At 42.7% G+C, this 13,689-nt stretch overlaps 2 protein-coding genes across 4 annotated transcripts in view; one reads left to right on the forward strand and one right to left on the reverse strand.

The window, feature by feature from the left end:
• Positions 1-1,959: 1,959 nt before the first annotated feature.
• On the forward strand, positions 1,960-6,613 carry MRAP2 (melanocortin 2 receptor accessory protein 2). The gene is given in 5 exon segments (XM_083608259.1): positions 1,960-2,054; positions 2,188-2,324; positions 3,958-4,057; positions 5,242-5,597; positions 5,600-6,613. Coding segments are annotated over 5 exon segments (687 nt in total). The 5' UTR covers positions 1,960-1,995; the 3' UTR covers positions 5,635-6,613.
• A 2,957-nt stretch (positions 6,614-9,570) lies between these two features.
• The window catches only part of CEP162 (centrosomal protein 162), a 40,637-nt gene continuing 36,518 nt past the window's right edge, over positions 9,571-13,689 (reverse strand). For all 3 annotated transcript variants that reach the window (XM_083608224.1, XM_083608226.1, XM_083608225.1), the window contains exons 24-28: positions 13,010-13,668; positions 11,484-11,625; positions 11,045-11,143; positions 10,255-10,389; positions 9,571-9,954 (exon numbers count right to left, since the gene is read on the reverse strand). In XM_083608224.1, coding sequence (XP_083464350.1) covers positions 9,709-9,954; positions 10,255-10,389; positions 11,045-11,143; positions 11,484-11,625; positions 13,010-13,668 — 1,281 coding nt within the window. In that variant the 3' untranslated portion in view covers positions 9,571-9,708. The remainder of the gene's footprint in view (positions 9,955-10,254; positions 10,390-11,044; positions 11,144-11,483; positions 11,626-13,009; positions 13,669-13,689) is intronic.

Consider the following 13,689-nt stretch of genomic DNA (forward strand, 5'->3'; position numbering starts at 1 on the left):
GCCAGCTCATGGATCTGTTCCTTTGTTAAAAGTTTCTTAAGGATGTTAAAAGCTTCATAAGGATGTACAGTGGTACCTCAGGTTACATATGCTTCAGGTTACATCACTTCAGGTTACAGACTCCGCTAACCCAGAAATAGTACCTTCGGTTAAGAGCTTTGCTTCAGGATGAGAACAGAAATTGTGCCCTGGCGGCATGGCAGCAGCAGGAGGCCCCATTAGCTAAAGTGGTGCTTCAGGTTAAGAACAGTTTCAGGTTAAGAACGGACCTCCAGAACAAATTAAGTACTTAACCCGAGGTACCACTGTACACTTCACCGCTGTGACTGCAAAGTATCGGGGCTGATGTATCAGGGGTGGCGTGGAGGGACTGGAGCAACATTTGACCTCAAGCTCAAAGGGGTGTCAAATTCAGACACTTGTTATGAGGGGGGCATTTGAAGTGGTTGTGTGAGCCAGGAACGTGGCTCTTCCTCCTGCTGTTGTGGAGGGGAAGCTGCCTCCATCCCATGGCAACAGCAGGAGGAGGCAAAGGAAGCTATGGAAGCTGAGCTGCCGCACAATGCCTGGACGTTGCACGTGACGCCATCTCGCCAGGCCCTGTGCCCAATGTCACGACATTGCAATGTCATGCTGGTGTGCACGACGTAAGCCCCCACAATATCTTTCCGGAGTTGGAGCACCTGTTAGCTAGTCATTCATCTCTTATTAAAGAATACTATGTTAGCACTTCAGTTGGTTTCTGAAAGCTGACAAGCTTAAATAAGAGCAGGGAGCACGAGAGGAAAGTGGTGGGACAGGGAGGAGGAGACAAATGTTCAAATGTGAATGATTAAAAAAAATTATCTCCCTCCCCCTTGCCCCAGTTTGCCTGTGTCACTCAGGTGTACAGGACAGAATGTTGGGTTTGATCCCATGAAGTGCATTGATTGGGTATGCTAGCAATCCTACATTTTGTCTGCTTTGTGAAGTTGGCATGATAAATGTGGTAAATGCTAAAGATGGGTGTATGTTGACTAATGCTTTTAGTGCAGTGAATAAATGTTTGTATGCACCCACTGAGCAGACAACTGGAAAACGACATCATGCCTCAGAGTTGTTTGTTATGAAACATGAGGTGATGATTAGATGCTGAGAGTCAGTTGGACAATGGCTATACTTAAAAATGAAAGTATAGGCAAGAAACTGAATGTGAAGCACATGCTTTTGTCTGGAGTACGGAAAGAAATGAATGGCTATCACATTTTCTTTTTTTCAATGCTAGTAGTTAGTTTTAGAATTAACAGATTACCTCCTGAGGCTGACTAGAGTGTACACTTTTTTCAAAACGGTGCAGAATTTATTACGAACTGCCTATCAAAATTAAGAGCCCAGCTATTTTTAAAACACTAAGCCTGCAGAGGGTTTTCAAAAATCCCTCTGTGACAGGTACGCTTGGATAGCGAGAGAATACCAAATAGCCTGTACTGCACCGAACAGTCTTAATATATGTGCACACATTTTTCAGAGTTCTCTTTCCTCTAAAGTAGAAATGGTTGTGAGCCTTCAACTATTAATGTCCTTTAAACTACACTGAAGGCGCCTGATTGTGGCATTGTGCTACACATATAAGCATACATTTGTAAACTATGCAAACATAAAATGAGGGCTTGTAATAATTGCAAGCTGTCTCTGAATGGATGTTAGCACAGCATTATGTTCCTTTTATGTGTCTACAGCTGGTCCACAGTACCTCACTTTTAGCATAAAATCTATGAGCCCCAGAGAGTCCATGTGGCGTAAAGGTTAGAGTTTTGGACTAGGGCCTGGAGGGCAGAGTTCAAATTCCCACTTAGCCATGAAGCTCACTGTGTGACCTTGTGTCTCTCAGTGTCACCTACATCACAGGAATGTTGTCAGGGAGAGAACCCTTGTATGCCAGCTTGAGCTCCATGGAGGAAAGGCTGTATATAGCCTAACATCAGTCCTGGAATCACCTTGTGTTCAGCTGCTTCAATGCTGATTTTAGCCATCCATCAACAGACTGCAAAAGGTGGAGGTGAAGGCTGGCATTTGTAAGAGAAGAGAACTGCTGCTGATTGGAATGAGGAGTCGTGGGTAGAAAGCTGAGAGGTTTGGGGTGGGGACTTGGTTCAGACGGGTTTTTCTGCTAAAGCTTGTTGTCTTTGCATTTCTGTATTGATGCAGGTTGGAGATGGCTGGACCCAGATTTATTTCCAACAGAACATCCCACCACTCTTTACTATTGAATTCTGATTATACTTGGGAATATGAATATTATGAATATGGGCCAGTTTCCTTTGAAGGCCTCAAGGCTCATAAGTGTAAGTCTTAATCTGGAAGCTCTAAGTCTTGGTTGTTTCAATTACCAAAACTCTTCATTCTCAACGCGAATGTCAAGAAAATGCATTTTTGAAATTGCGCGTGCGCGCGCGCACACACACACACACACACACACACACACTCTTAGTCAATTTGATAGCACCATTGACTTACCCCTTGTAATTTTCTTAAATATTTGTGCCCGTAGTTTGAGAGCATGGGCTTTACAGATAGGGAAGGGGGCAGCCCTGACTTCTGAGCCAAGATTTTCTTTTCTTTTATGAGCACCAGTCATTTCAGGATCACTCCATGCCTCAGGGGTAGATGGCGAGCTTCTTTTTAGATTGTCTCTGCTCATCCTATGTTTCATGGCCTTGGTAATAATCACATAGCCTCAATTTGTTCCTGTGATCTGAGCTGTTCTTTGCCAAGACTGTTGTGATGAGCACTACATAGTCCTTTATGAAAGGAGGCTTCTCTTTCCAAATGGAATTTGCCAGAGTTGTATGCAGAACGTCAAATGTGAGCAGAGCATAAAGAAGCTGCAATCAGCCTTAATTATAAGCTGCTTTACTCTGCCACGCTGTAATCGTTCCTTTTATTGTTTGAAAATTACATAGCTAAGAAAAAAAATAGCTTTTAGTATCTTACTTTTGTGTTCTTGCTGTCATTTGAGTTCGCCTTCTTTTCTGGTTTTAAATTCAACCCCCTGGACTATTGGGAAGGAAATGCCACAATGTGTGTGTTTGTGTGTATGCGCACAGACCTAGCAGGTTGTTTCCCATGCTATACATGTGCTAGAGGAATCTTTGCAAAGCAGCAGCAGGGGAGAAAGCCGTTTGGGCGCTTGGGGCGGCACGTGTGCCCTATGCCCAGGGCCGTGCCCTGCACCCATGGATGGGGCCAGCCACCTGCGGGGCGGGGCCAGCAAGCGCAGGACGCTCCACAGGGCCTTCGAGGAGTCTGCCTGTCTTCTCCCACTCAGCTGCCCTACAGCTGAGGGGGAGGCAACGGGCGGACTGTTTGGGGCAGCACAGAGCCTGTGGGCACTCAAGCCACTGTGTCACTCCCAGGAGAGACGTGTGGGTTGGGTGTGCTGCAGGCCTCGCAGTGAGTGCCGACTGGCATTTTGTCACCTCTCTCAGTTGTGACACCTGGGGCGGCCCACCCCCACTGCACCCCCTTCCTCCGCCCCTGCAAAGCAGCACAGTTTTTCTTTGCCCGATTTCACTGACAGTGTATATTAACAATACAAGACTCTGGCCCCAATCCAGAGTTCTTTACATGACTGGCAGTGCAAGTTCTAACATCACTGATCACCTGCTGCAAGTTAGAGAGGAAGGTAGGGAGGGGCATTTAGGCACCCCAGCCTGCTCACAAGTGACCCACACTGTGAACAGCTGACACAGACAGTGATATATGTGGATTGTGCATATAGCTGGGGGCAGTAGCACACACAAATACATTTCTGTGCAGAGATGAACCTCACCAAATCAGGGCTTGACAAAATGTACACGAAGCATAATCAGCCAAGGAGTGGGCAAGGACTGGTTCATTTTTCATTTTTGTATTAATGGAAATCTGTTGCACCCATGTCAGCCGATTAATCTCCCCCCTCCTCTGCTTCTCTTACAGATTCGATTGTGATTGGGTTTTGGGTTGGCCTTGTTGTCTTCGTCATTTTTATGTTCTTTGTACTGACCTTGTTGACCAAGGCGGGAGCACCACACCAAGAGTAAGTACCACCAAACAGACGTCTAAGGCCCAGGACCCAGGTGGCAGCAGCACCTCTGTTGCCCATAGCTCTTTGGAATTCGCTCATAAATAGAGTAGACCCAACACAGCTTATGTTTTAGACACTGTACAATTCTATGTAACTTGTCCGTTCTGAAAAGACGATATCCCCTTGATCTGGTCAATGAAAGAATGCCAGTTTCTTCAATGAAGAAAAGGACACAAGATGCTGGTTTACAGCAGGTAATCAGCCAAGGCTTGGAAGCTAGGGGAAAGATGGAAAGGGCAGAGCCCCCATCAGCCTTCTTTCTCCCGCACCCCCAAACCAGGATGTCTGGAAATAAATCAGATAGCCTAATGAATATTTGAAATGAGGAATACAGAACTGGCCCACTGGATGGCGCTGGACTCCAATTCCCATCAGCCTCAGCTGGCATTGCCAATGGTTGGGAGTAATGGGAAGTGTAAACCATCGAAATCTGGTGAGCCACAGGTTGCCCATCCCAGTTCATAACTGTTGGGAATACAGAATGTCCAGCTGTAGGGTTTAGCTGGTTTGCAGGAGGCAGAGCCCATCTATCACAAACCTTTTCTGGCAGATGGATTCCAACACAATTTTATCCATTCTCTGAGTGTAAGGGTGTTCCCCTGAAAAGAAGTTTAGTGATTTTATTTAAATCTGTATGGCTTAGGTTTTGTTTATAACTGGATTTTTTAAATGAAAATTATAATTATGTGGAAAACATTCAAAATTCCTGGGGATTTTTTTTTTTTTAACACAAAATTAGAACTGCATGTCAAGCTTTTCCTTTTAAGAAGGGTATCTGGAGAGGACAAGTATTTCCATTCAGTTGCTATGTTAAGTTTGTGTTTTCACAGGCGTTTGGCTTTATTGTTAATCAGAAATGTATGGTTTGTCGTGGGGCAGGGAGGACAGTCCTTCCAATGAACTCTACAAAATTTGCAGCACTTAGGGTTGGTTCAGATAGGCATGTAATCAGCTGATTATTGTAGGATAAGGGCAAGCCATTGACTCAAGAGAATGGGGAGGACATTTCTTTTGCCATCCTGTCTCAGCCCAGTCTGTTTCCAGGGAGTTTTTTGGCACCTGATCTTTTATACTGTGTTCCTAAACAAAATGGTGCCCAATTTTTCACCCACCTCTCCTCTCCCCTTGCTTCCTAGCACTGCGGACTCTTCTGAGAAAAGGCTCTGCATGAACAACTTTGTGGCAGACTTTGGAAGGCCTCTCGATTCTGATAGGATGATTTCTCAGCAGGCTGCTGAGGAATCCAGGCTGCTTTTTCACTGCTACATCAATGAGTATGAGAACATGGACAGGGCAAAGCAATGCCAGAGAGTGCCAGTTATGGACAGTAACATCCATTTTCAGGAAGTAATTCAAAGCAGCGAGGGACTGGAAGAGGAGCTGAATAGCCATGCAAAATTCAACATCCCCAACTTTGTGAACACTGACCAGAATTCTTCCCTGGGTGAAGACGACCTGCTGATTTCAGAGCCGCCTATCATTTTAGAGAGCAAACACTGAGTCCAGCCTCCTACCAGATTATTGACTGAAGAATATTGAGCAAGGTATTTCTTACATTAAAATAGAACACATTTCTCCTTTCCTTTCTATCCTATCTTTCATTGGTGAGTATAGGACTACAGTTGAATACGCTCTGGTAACCAGCATGGGATAATTCTATGTGGTCTTTTTAAGTGTTTGATGAAGCCAGAGCTTTCTACACTGATTATCGTTTTCCCCCCATTTTATTTCTAGAAGTACAGCACAGCTGTTTAATAAGGAAGTTATGCGTGCTGGAATATGATGGGATGTGAGAGTTGTTGGATTGTGTACATGTGAAGCCCCTGAGTGTGTTTGAAAGTCACAAAACTCTTAAGCCTTGCATTTAAGCAAGCTAAAAACACAACCCTCCAAAAACTCAATTCAGAGGAAGTCAATTGTACCTAAGTGTTGAAATAAATGGGATTGCCACAATTTATCTAAGTCCTGTTGAGATCAAAGGACTTAAGCACTAGTAGCGAACTCTGCACTGAGGTCAAAGGCTTTACAGTGAGACATAGTTCTATGTAATTTAGAAGTAGTTGGACATTCTGTGGCGAAAGCCTTATGCCATATGCTGTGTTGCAGAAATGAGTGGGTATCTATGCTGTATGTGTGCTTTATAATCCTCATAATGTGCAAGAACTATTCTTGTGCGTTCAGTCATATGTATACCACATATACTTACTGGGACCAATTGTCTAGCATGCTTCTTGCATGTATACAAAAAGCCCTGTAGGTATACATCATGCTCAGACAAGTACCTTCTATTCTCTTATGTTCCCATGGTTGTGTTTTTCCTATTGAAAAAGTAAACGGAGATGCTCTTAATTGGTTTCCGTGTGAATAGCATGTTTTGTTTTGCTTTTCTTTATGCTTGATCCAGGAGTGTAACTTCTTGATATACATTATTTCTCCAGTACTATTGTTTGAAATAAACTGGGTTGTTGATTTTTATATTAAAAAATAAAGCCTGCGACCTTCTGTGAACTGCCATACCTTTATTGTGCCATGCAATATCTAGTCTTAAGTCAGCTTCTGAATTGCATTGCACATAGCACTATGGAAACAAACTTACAAACCGAGCCATGGATTGAAGCCAGTGTCAGTTTTCTGCGGCAGCAGTGCTTCCCCTTTTGCCTGTAGGCAGTTGGATGGGCCACTGATGGGATCCTTGTTGACATCAACCAGCAGAAATCCCCCAAATGGCCCCATTGCTGTCACTGGACCAAATTGATATGCCTGCCCCACCTTCTGCCACTGCAGGGCTGCAGATGTGGCAATGGCCCCACCTCCCTGGGATGTGGGGGAGGGGGCTTTGGCTTGCTCATGAAGACTCTGATCTACTAAAGAAGATACCACACCTAGCCATTATGAAAAAGGAATGTGCCTCCATCAGAAGGAAGATGGTGACATCTAGCTGACAGCATCATAAGGACTCTAACCATTACGAGTCCTTACTGTTGACACCAAATGCCCTGACCACTCTGCAAATACCATCACATCGGCATACAGCGTGCCTGGGAAACGTTTCCAGCTGTGGTAATGTAAGTCCCTTTTTGGTTTATATTTTCTTTATTTTACAAGGGTTCTCTGATGGTGGGATGGAATCTTGTTGACCATTCCTGTGGTTTTTTGTTTGTTTGTTTGTTTGTTACTGCCTTTTCTGAGGATTTATATAACATAACTGTTCCAGCAAAGCAAATTAACATAGTATCTCCTTAAATGCTCCTATTGGTTTGTTTAAATAATTTGAAATTCAAATTTGCCCATTTTTGTATTGAACATCCTTCACTCAATGAGCAGCTTTCTACATCTCAAAAGCTTGCTTCTAGTGTTAAGTCTGAATGAGTCCAAGGAGGATACATATATATACATATATACATATATATCTGCTACTAAAGCAGTTGCATTAGGGAGTAGTAGTTGCATAAGGGAGCGGGTGGCGCTGTGGTCTAAACCACTGAGCCTCTTGGGCTTGCCACACAGAAGGTCAGTGGTTCGAATCCCCGCAACAGGGCGAGCTCCTGTTGCTGTGTCCTAGCTCCTGCCAACCTAGCAGTTTGAAAGCACGCCAGTGCAAGTAGACAAATAGGTACCACTGTGGCGGGAAGGTAAATGGCGTTTCCGTGCAGTCTGGTTTCCTTCATGGTGTTCCATTGTGCCAGACGTGGTTTAGTCATGCTGGCCACATGACCCAGAAAGCTGTCTGTGGACAAATGCCGGCTTCCTTGGCCTGAAAGCGAGATGAGTGCCACAACCCCATAGTCGCCTTTGACTGGACTTAACTGTCCAAGGGTCCTTTACATTTTATTAACCTTTGTATTAAAAGAACAAGAAGCTGGAATACAACACCATGTCTGTAATGGCAGGTTTATACCCAGAAATGATGGTTTTGTATATTACTTTGCTAGGTGTTATTTCTTTTTAAAAAAATAGAAGGTGGGAGAACAGGTATCTAGACTGTGTAGGGACACACTGGTTTTTTTAAAAGATGGACCTCATCTGGAGGTTAAAGTAGTTGCGCCTGCTCTGCCCCCTTCCCTCACTTTCTATGACTTCATTTAATCTCTAGGGAAGGTGGAGATCATGTGAAGTAATGTGGCACCATGTTGATAACACAAAGGCCTTTTTAAACAATGCATACTATTTGATCCCTTGCAAAGTTAGGGCTCCACCAGTCTATGGATAGCGAAAATCTTAGGCATCGCTAATTGTGATGGATCAGGCATCAGGAGTGTCATTAAATGGCCTGGTGCTGGTGCATGTAAATTAATAATTTACATGACTAAATATTGTAGCATTTTGGTGTCACTGTATCAATACTAGAGTGGATAGTATTTCCATGGCCAAATAGAGTGGCACATCATTTATGGGAAAGGATACCATTAGTGTTCTCACTTTGGGGAATCTCAAAGCAGAGTAGAAACAAATCAGCCCCTTTGTTTCAGAGGAAACAGACTCTAGGGCAGATGGTGCGACTTTCACACTGACTTGAGGCCCAGTGCTTTTCATGTAGCTGACTAATTTTTAGCTGGCTTTGATGTCTGAAAGTGGCCTTAATGGCCAATGGTCCTGTTTTTGCTCAAGATCGCCAATTATGATTGGCGGCTTTGCCAATGAAATCTTTCCATCCTAGGATATCTAAACTAGCATTTTTCCAGCATTAACTGACATGGAAAAGGATGAGAATGGATGCCATTTGCAAATGTTCATTCTGTCCCTTCCAAGGAATTAAAAAGCTGTTAACCTATTAACGGTTTAACAGTTGCCTCTAATGCCTAAAAACCACCTGTATGCCTTTATTTTGTCATGTTGCAACAGCTGTAAGAGACTGAAATCTGCTGCCATTTCATTGATGCACCTATGTCACCTTGTCAATGCTACAGTCACAATTTATGTGGTATTAGAGCATTCATTTTATAAATACTGTATAAAATTATATATAGACTGCACTAGCAGGGCAGGTGCAGCAATAAAACATAAAATATCATTTGGAATGATGTGCATTTCCCTAATTTGATTCTTAGAAAAGCACCTGGAAAATTGTATTACCTGGGTTTTTTTTAGCAGAGATATATAATTATATTTACACCTTACCTTTCAAGAGCCTTTATTCATACCTTTTCAAGAGATAGAAATCTATACTTTAAATCTTTGCTGAAGTAGTTTCTTCCAGAGTGGAAAGAAGCTCCTTTCTTTATACAGGTTTAGGAGGAGAAATGAAAATGGAAGTTTGCTGACACCCCTGCACCCCAAAGGAAAGTTGACATCGTACACTGCTTATGGATATTGCTGCTTGGTCATCAATTGCTTTTGGTCTGGTCTTATAACCCAAGGAGTAGGAAGAGGAGCATAGTTTACTTTGGTAGACAAATCTTCTAACGCATCCAATAAAGTGCGGAGATTTTTTTTTGTGAAGGGGAAAAAAAGTTCAGCACTTCAAATTTGCAAGTAGTATTATTTAATATACAGAATAAAAACAAGTCAGCAAGGATCAGGATAAATGTATACAGGAAAAACCTGGGCACAACTATAAAGTTAAAAACTAATCACCTTTTGTGGCAAGGCTTCATCTTCTCTCTCTATTGAAGCTGTTTCACTGATTCAATGAGGAGCTTTCTAGTCTTCCAGTCATTTTCCGGCATGCTTGGGCCACCTGGTGGAATGAAAACACCCTGTTTCTGCAGCTGCCGTAGAACATCCAAAATCGAATCCAGTTCAATGCGAAATTTCTCAAGCTCTTGGTTCTTCAACAGTGCCAGCTTCCGCCATTTCTCAGTTTCCTGGATTTGTTCAACTTCCGCAATATGCTGTGTTTGCTGTATTACCTGGGTAGTAAGCAGGTTCATTGATGAGAGATGGCAGCATAATTTCTAAACCTGACTGTTTCATTATCAGAGCATTTAGAAAACCTTTCATTTATACTTGTTTTAAAAATTCTTTGGAAGGGGCTCTACAAATCAACATCTAAATACTGACTAAATCAGGTTGCAGGTCTATCAGACTTTAGATGTGGCTTGAGATTCCATAATTTAAGTACTTGTTACATTAAGCATTTTGAAGGGCATTTGCACTCAAACATTTGAAACATTGACTTTTTAAAGAGAAGAATTCCCTGTTTTATTTACCTGCTGAAGTTCTTGTTCTCTTTGTTCATATCTGGCCTCCAAGTGTTTGATCTTCCTTTCTAGACACACAAATCGTTTCATCTCTGGGGTTTGGCTCTCTCTAGCCTCTCCAAGTTCTTCTAACAGTTTTGCCATCTAAAATTTGAGAACATGAAATTACCTGTTTTGTTTTTCTGTGTATGCTCAACCGCATTAGCAGCAACAGATGCTCCTACACCCACTCAAAACATTTATGGGGATAGGAGTTTCCCCAAAAGGAATTCAGTAAGCACACCATCCCCATTGATTCAGTATGGGATGCAGCACACTGGAATCTAATCAGTGCACTTGTTTATATAATAAATATTAGGGATATTTTAATAAAGAGGATAGAAGTCATATGGATTGCACTAGCTTAGCGGCAAGGCTAGAATCCCAAGTACACTTGCTAGAGAGAGCTCCTGCAGCCAATCGGAAGCTGCGGAAGCCCTGCTGGATGTTCGGCTTCCAAAAGAACACTCAAAAACTGGAACAGCCACTTACGGGTTTCTATTGTTCGGGAGCCAAAACGTTTGAGAACTAGGCTGTTCGAAAACCAAGTATATATATCTCAGTCTGCAGTACAAGACTACACCCCCGTTTCCCATTTAAAATGCAATGGAAAACTCTGGCTTAAAGTCTCAATGAACGAAGCAGCAAAGCCAATACATAAACTGCAGAAAGGGGGAAGAGGGCAGAGTCTGGGCACCACATTGTTGTTCCTGCTCAAACTGTCATTTTAAAGAATCAAATTTCTAATACTCTGAATTACCTCTTTTTGAAGAATTTCCTCTCGCTTTTGTGAAACCGCAAGTGCTTCTTGATCTCTTTGCAACTCACGAACTTGTTGCTGAAGATGTTTAATAAAGACCTATGGAAAGATTCTCAATTATTAGAAATTTTCAACGAAGTATCTCTTGAATCCTATTACAAGTAGGTAAGTGGAGCTTTGGTTTAACAACTTGAACTTTTGTTGAGTAAAGCTTTATTAAGATCACTTGAATTTAACTCTGACTAAGCATGTAAGATCAGCTATGACTAGGAACACAAAAAGACACTGGAATGGAGGACAATTGTGAACTTCACCTTAAATGAATACGAAACTATAACCATAGTATATTTCAGAGGCAAGATTACAGTACAAAACACTGAGAAACAGGAAACGCTGGCAGTTTTTTGAAGCAGTGAGACAGATGACTGGTCTTCCTCACCTCCTGTGCTGAAATTTTGCTATTTAACTTGGCTGCCTTGGAAGTTGAATGCTCCATAGCATACTGACAAAGAATCTTCTCCAGCTCCTTTTGATGTGATGCTTTAAGTGCTGTAATGTATTCTTCCAAATCTTCCTTTGCCCTGTAAATGTTGCAGAATAAAATAGTATGTAGAAGTTTGTTGAAAACATCAGAAAGTAACATAGCATTTTCATGAAAAACAACACATTTTAGATTTGTATGTGCATTTATGCCTGTGATGTTCCTGAAGCAGTATCCTTTTCTGCCTAGAATCCTTCCTGTACAATATATCTTGGCTCATGTACAAAAGGAGGGCGAGGGATAAGAATGCTAAAGAAATGTTGGGGTTGCCCCCAAATGAACCTGGCATTAACCTTGGTCTGCATGCCCTTTAAAAACACAAATATTTGGCATGTGGTCTTCCCAACTGGATAGGTACTGTGACATGGGAAAGGGGCTTGAAGCCTTTGTCCCCCAACCATGGTCCCAACTGGAAATGCCATCCCCACCACCCAGTGCTAACCATGGGAGAAAATGGTGCCAACTGAAGATTTTATCCAATTGCAAATAGCAGGCGTCAGGGGAAAGAGAATCAGGTATGCAGTTGGAGAAAGGAGTTTAAAGCTCCTCTTGTCATGGCCCCAATACAGCGCATATCCTCCTGCGCCTACTACATTTTGAAAATACAAGCACAAGGTTAAAGATGTGAAGAAGGTCATGCCTAGCTTGGCCCTTAGTCGCTGATAGGGACAGCTGCCTTAGAACCAAACCGCACATTATATTCAACACATATCACATTAAATGTAGGGTGTGTGCTTGTGTGTGTGGTTTTTTCCCTAGAAAATAGCTATGTGGGGGCTTGATTTTTAAAGCTCCTCTTGTACACTGGAGTATCAGTGAAATTATTTGGGGTGACATTTACACGTCCAGATTTACAGCTAGGCTGAGCTCCCATGAAGACGGAATACATAAATAAAAATGTACATGTCACAAAGGTGTTAAAACACATTCTTTCTCCTCCTGCTGCTCCAAGCCACCACTGCCCCAAGTGGAATGGCAGCCTTTTGCAGCTGCATTACAATTAAAATAGGGATGGCGGGGAGAGGAAGTCACTGTTTTCCAGCATGATAAGGTTTCCATTGTTCAGTGAACAAAGCTATGCATAACTCATTGACTCTTCCCATGTTGGAAGCACAATACACTACAAAAAAATCTCTATGTTGGCTTAATTTACACAATTTATAGAAATGGCAGGGTATGGTTTTTCTGTGCCCAGAGTTGGTGGTGGGGTTATTAGAACAGTGTACCTACAAGCAGGAGTAGGAAACCTGTAGCCATACAGATGCTGGTGGATTCCAACTCCATCAGTCCCATTAATGGCTATAGAAGACATGAGTTGTAGTCAAAAACATCTGGATGCTGCCAGGTTCCCCACTCCTGCCCCAAGCCCAAGGAGTGACCTTGAACATCGCATTTTAAAAACTGCTCAGTGTTACGTGAATTACCTTCTTACAAGACTTTCAGAATTTGCCATGGCTGCTTGAGCTTTTATCCTTTCCTGGCTTAGTTCTAGAGTCAACTTTTCTACATCATCTTTCAGACGGCTGTTTTCTTGCAGGACTTCTGAAATGTGACAATCAGCAAAAGCATGGGGCTGATATATTTTCTCATCGAGAGTGCCGGGGAAGAACTCTTCATTTCTGGGGTTCAGCTGACTAGGTTTGACAATATCCTTTTTCAGGATTCCTGAAGGCTTCTCTTTAGCATCTGCTTTGCCAGCTGAGAGCATAATCCTCCTCTCTTTCTGAAGCCTTTCTACAGTTTTTGTGAGGTCCTGTATCTCTCTGTTTTTGGCAATCATTTCCTGATTTAGTCTTACCAGCTTCGCTTTAGAGTGAGCCTGCTCCACCTGGTATTCTAGCGACTGGAGGTCCGCATCATCTTTTGCTTTCTTCTGCAGCTCTAGCTGAGCTAACTGGTTTCTGAGAGAGTTTATTTCAGTCTGAAGGTTTTGCACTGTGATCTGGTGGGCTTCATTTACACTACAAAGTTCTCTTTCATGAGCTGCAAGGGTGGCGGCCTTGTCCGGAAGCTTCTGCGGCTCGTTCAGCAGCTTATATTCCAGCAGCTGCTCAAGCTCCCCAATCCTCTTCTCATACTGAATCTGCAAAGACAAGACTCCATG

This window comes from Podarcis filfolensis, assembly GCF_964270895.1.
Source record: "Podarcis filfolensis genome assembly, chromosome: 3".
In the NCBI taxonomy this organism is placed as follows: domain Eukaryota; kingdom Metazoa; phylum Chordata; class Lepidosauria; order Squamata; family Lacertidae; genus Podarcis; species Podarcis filfolensis.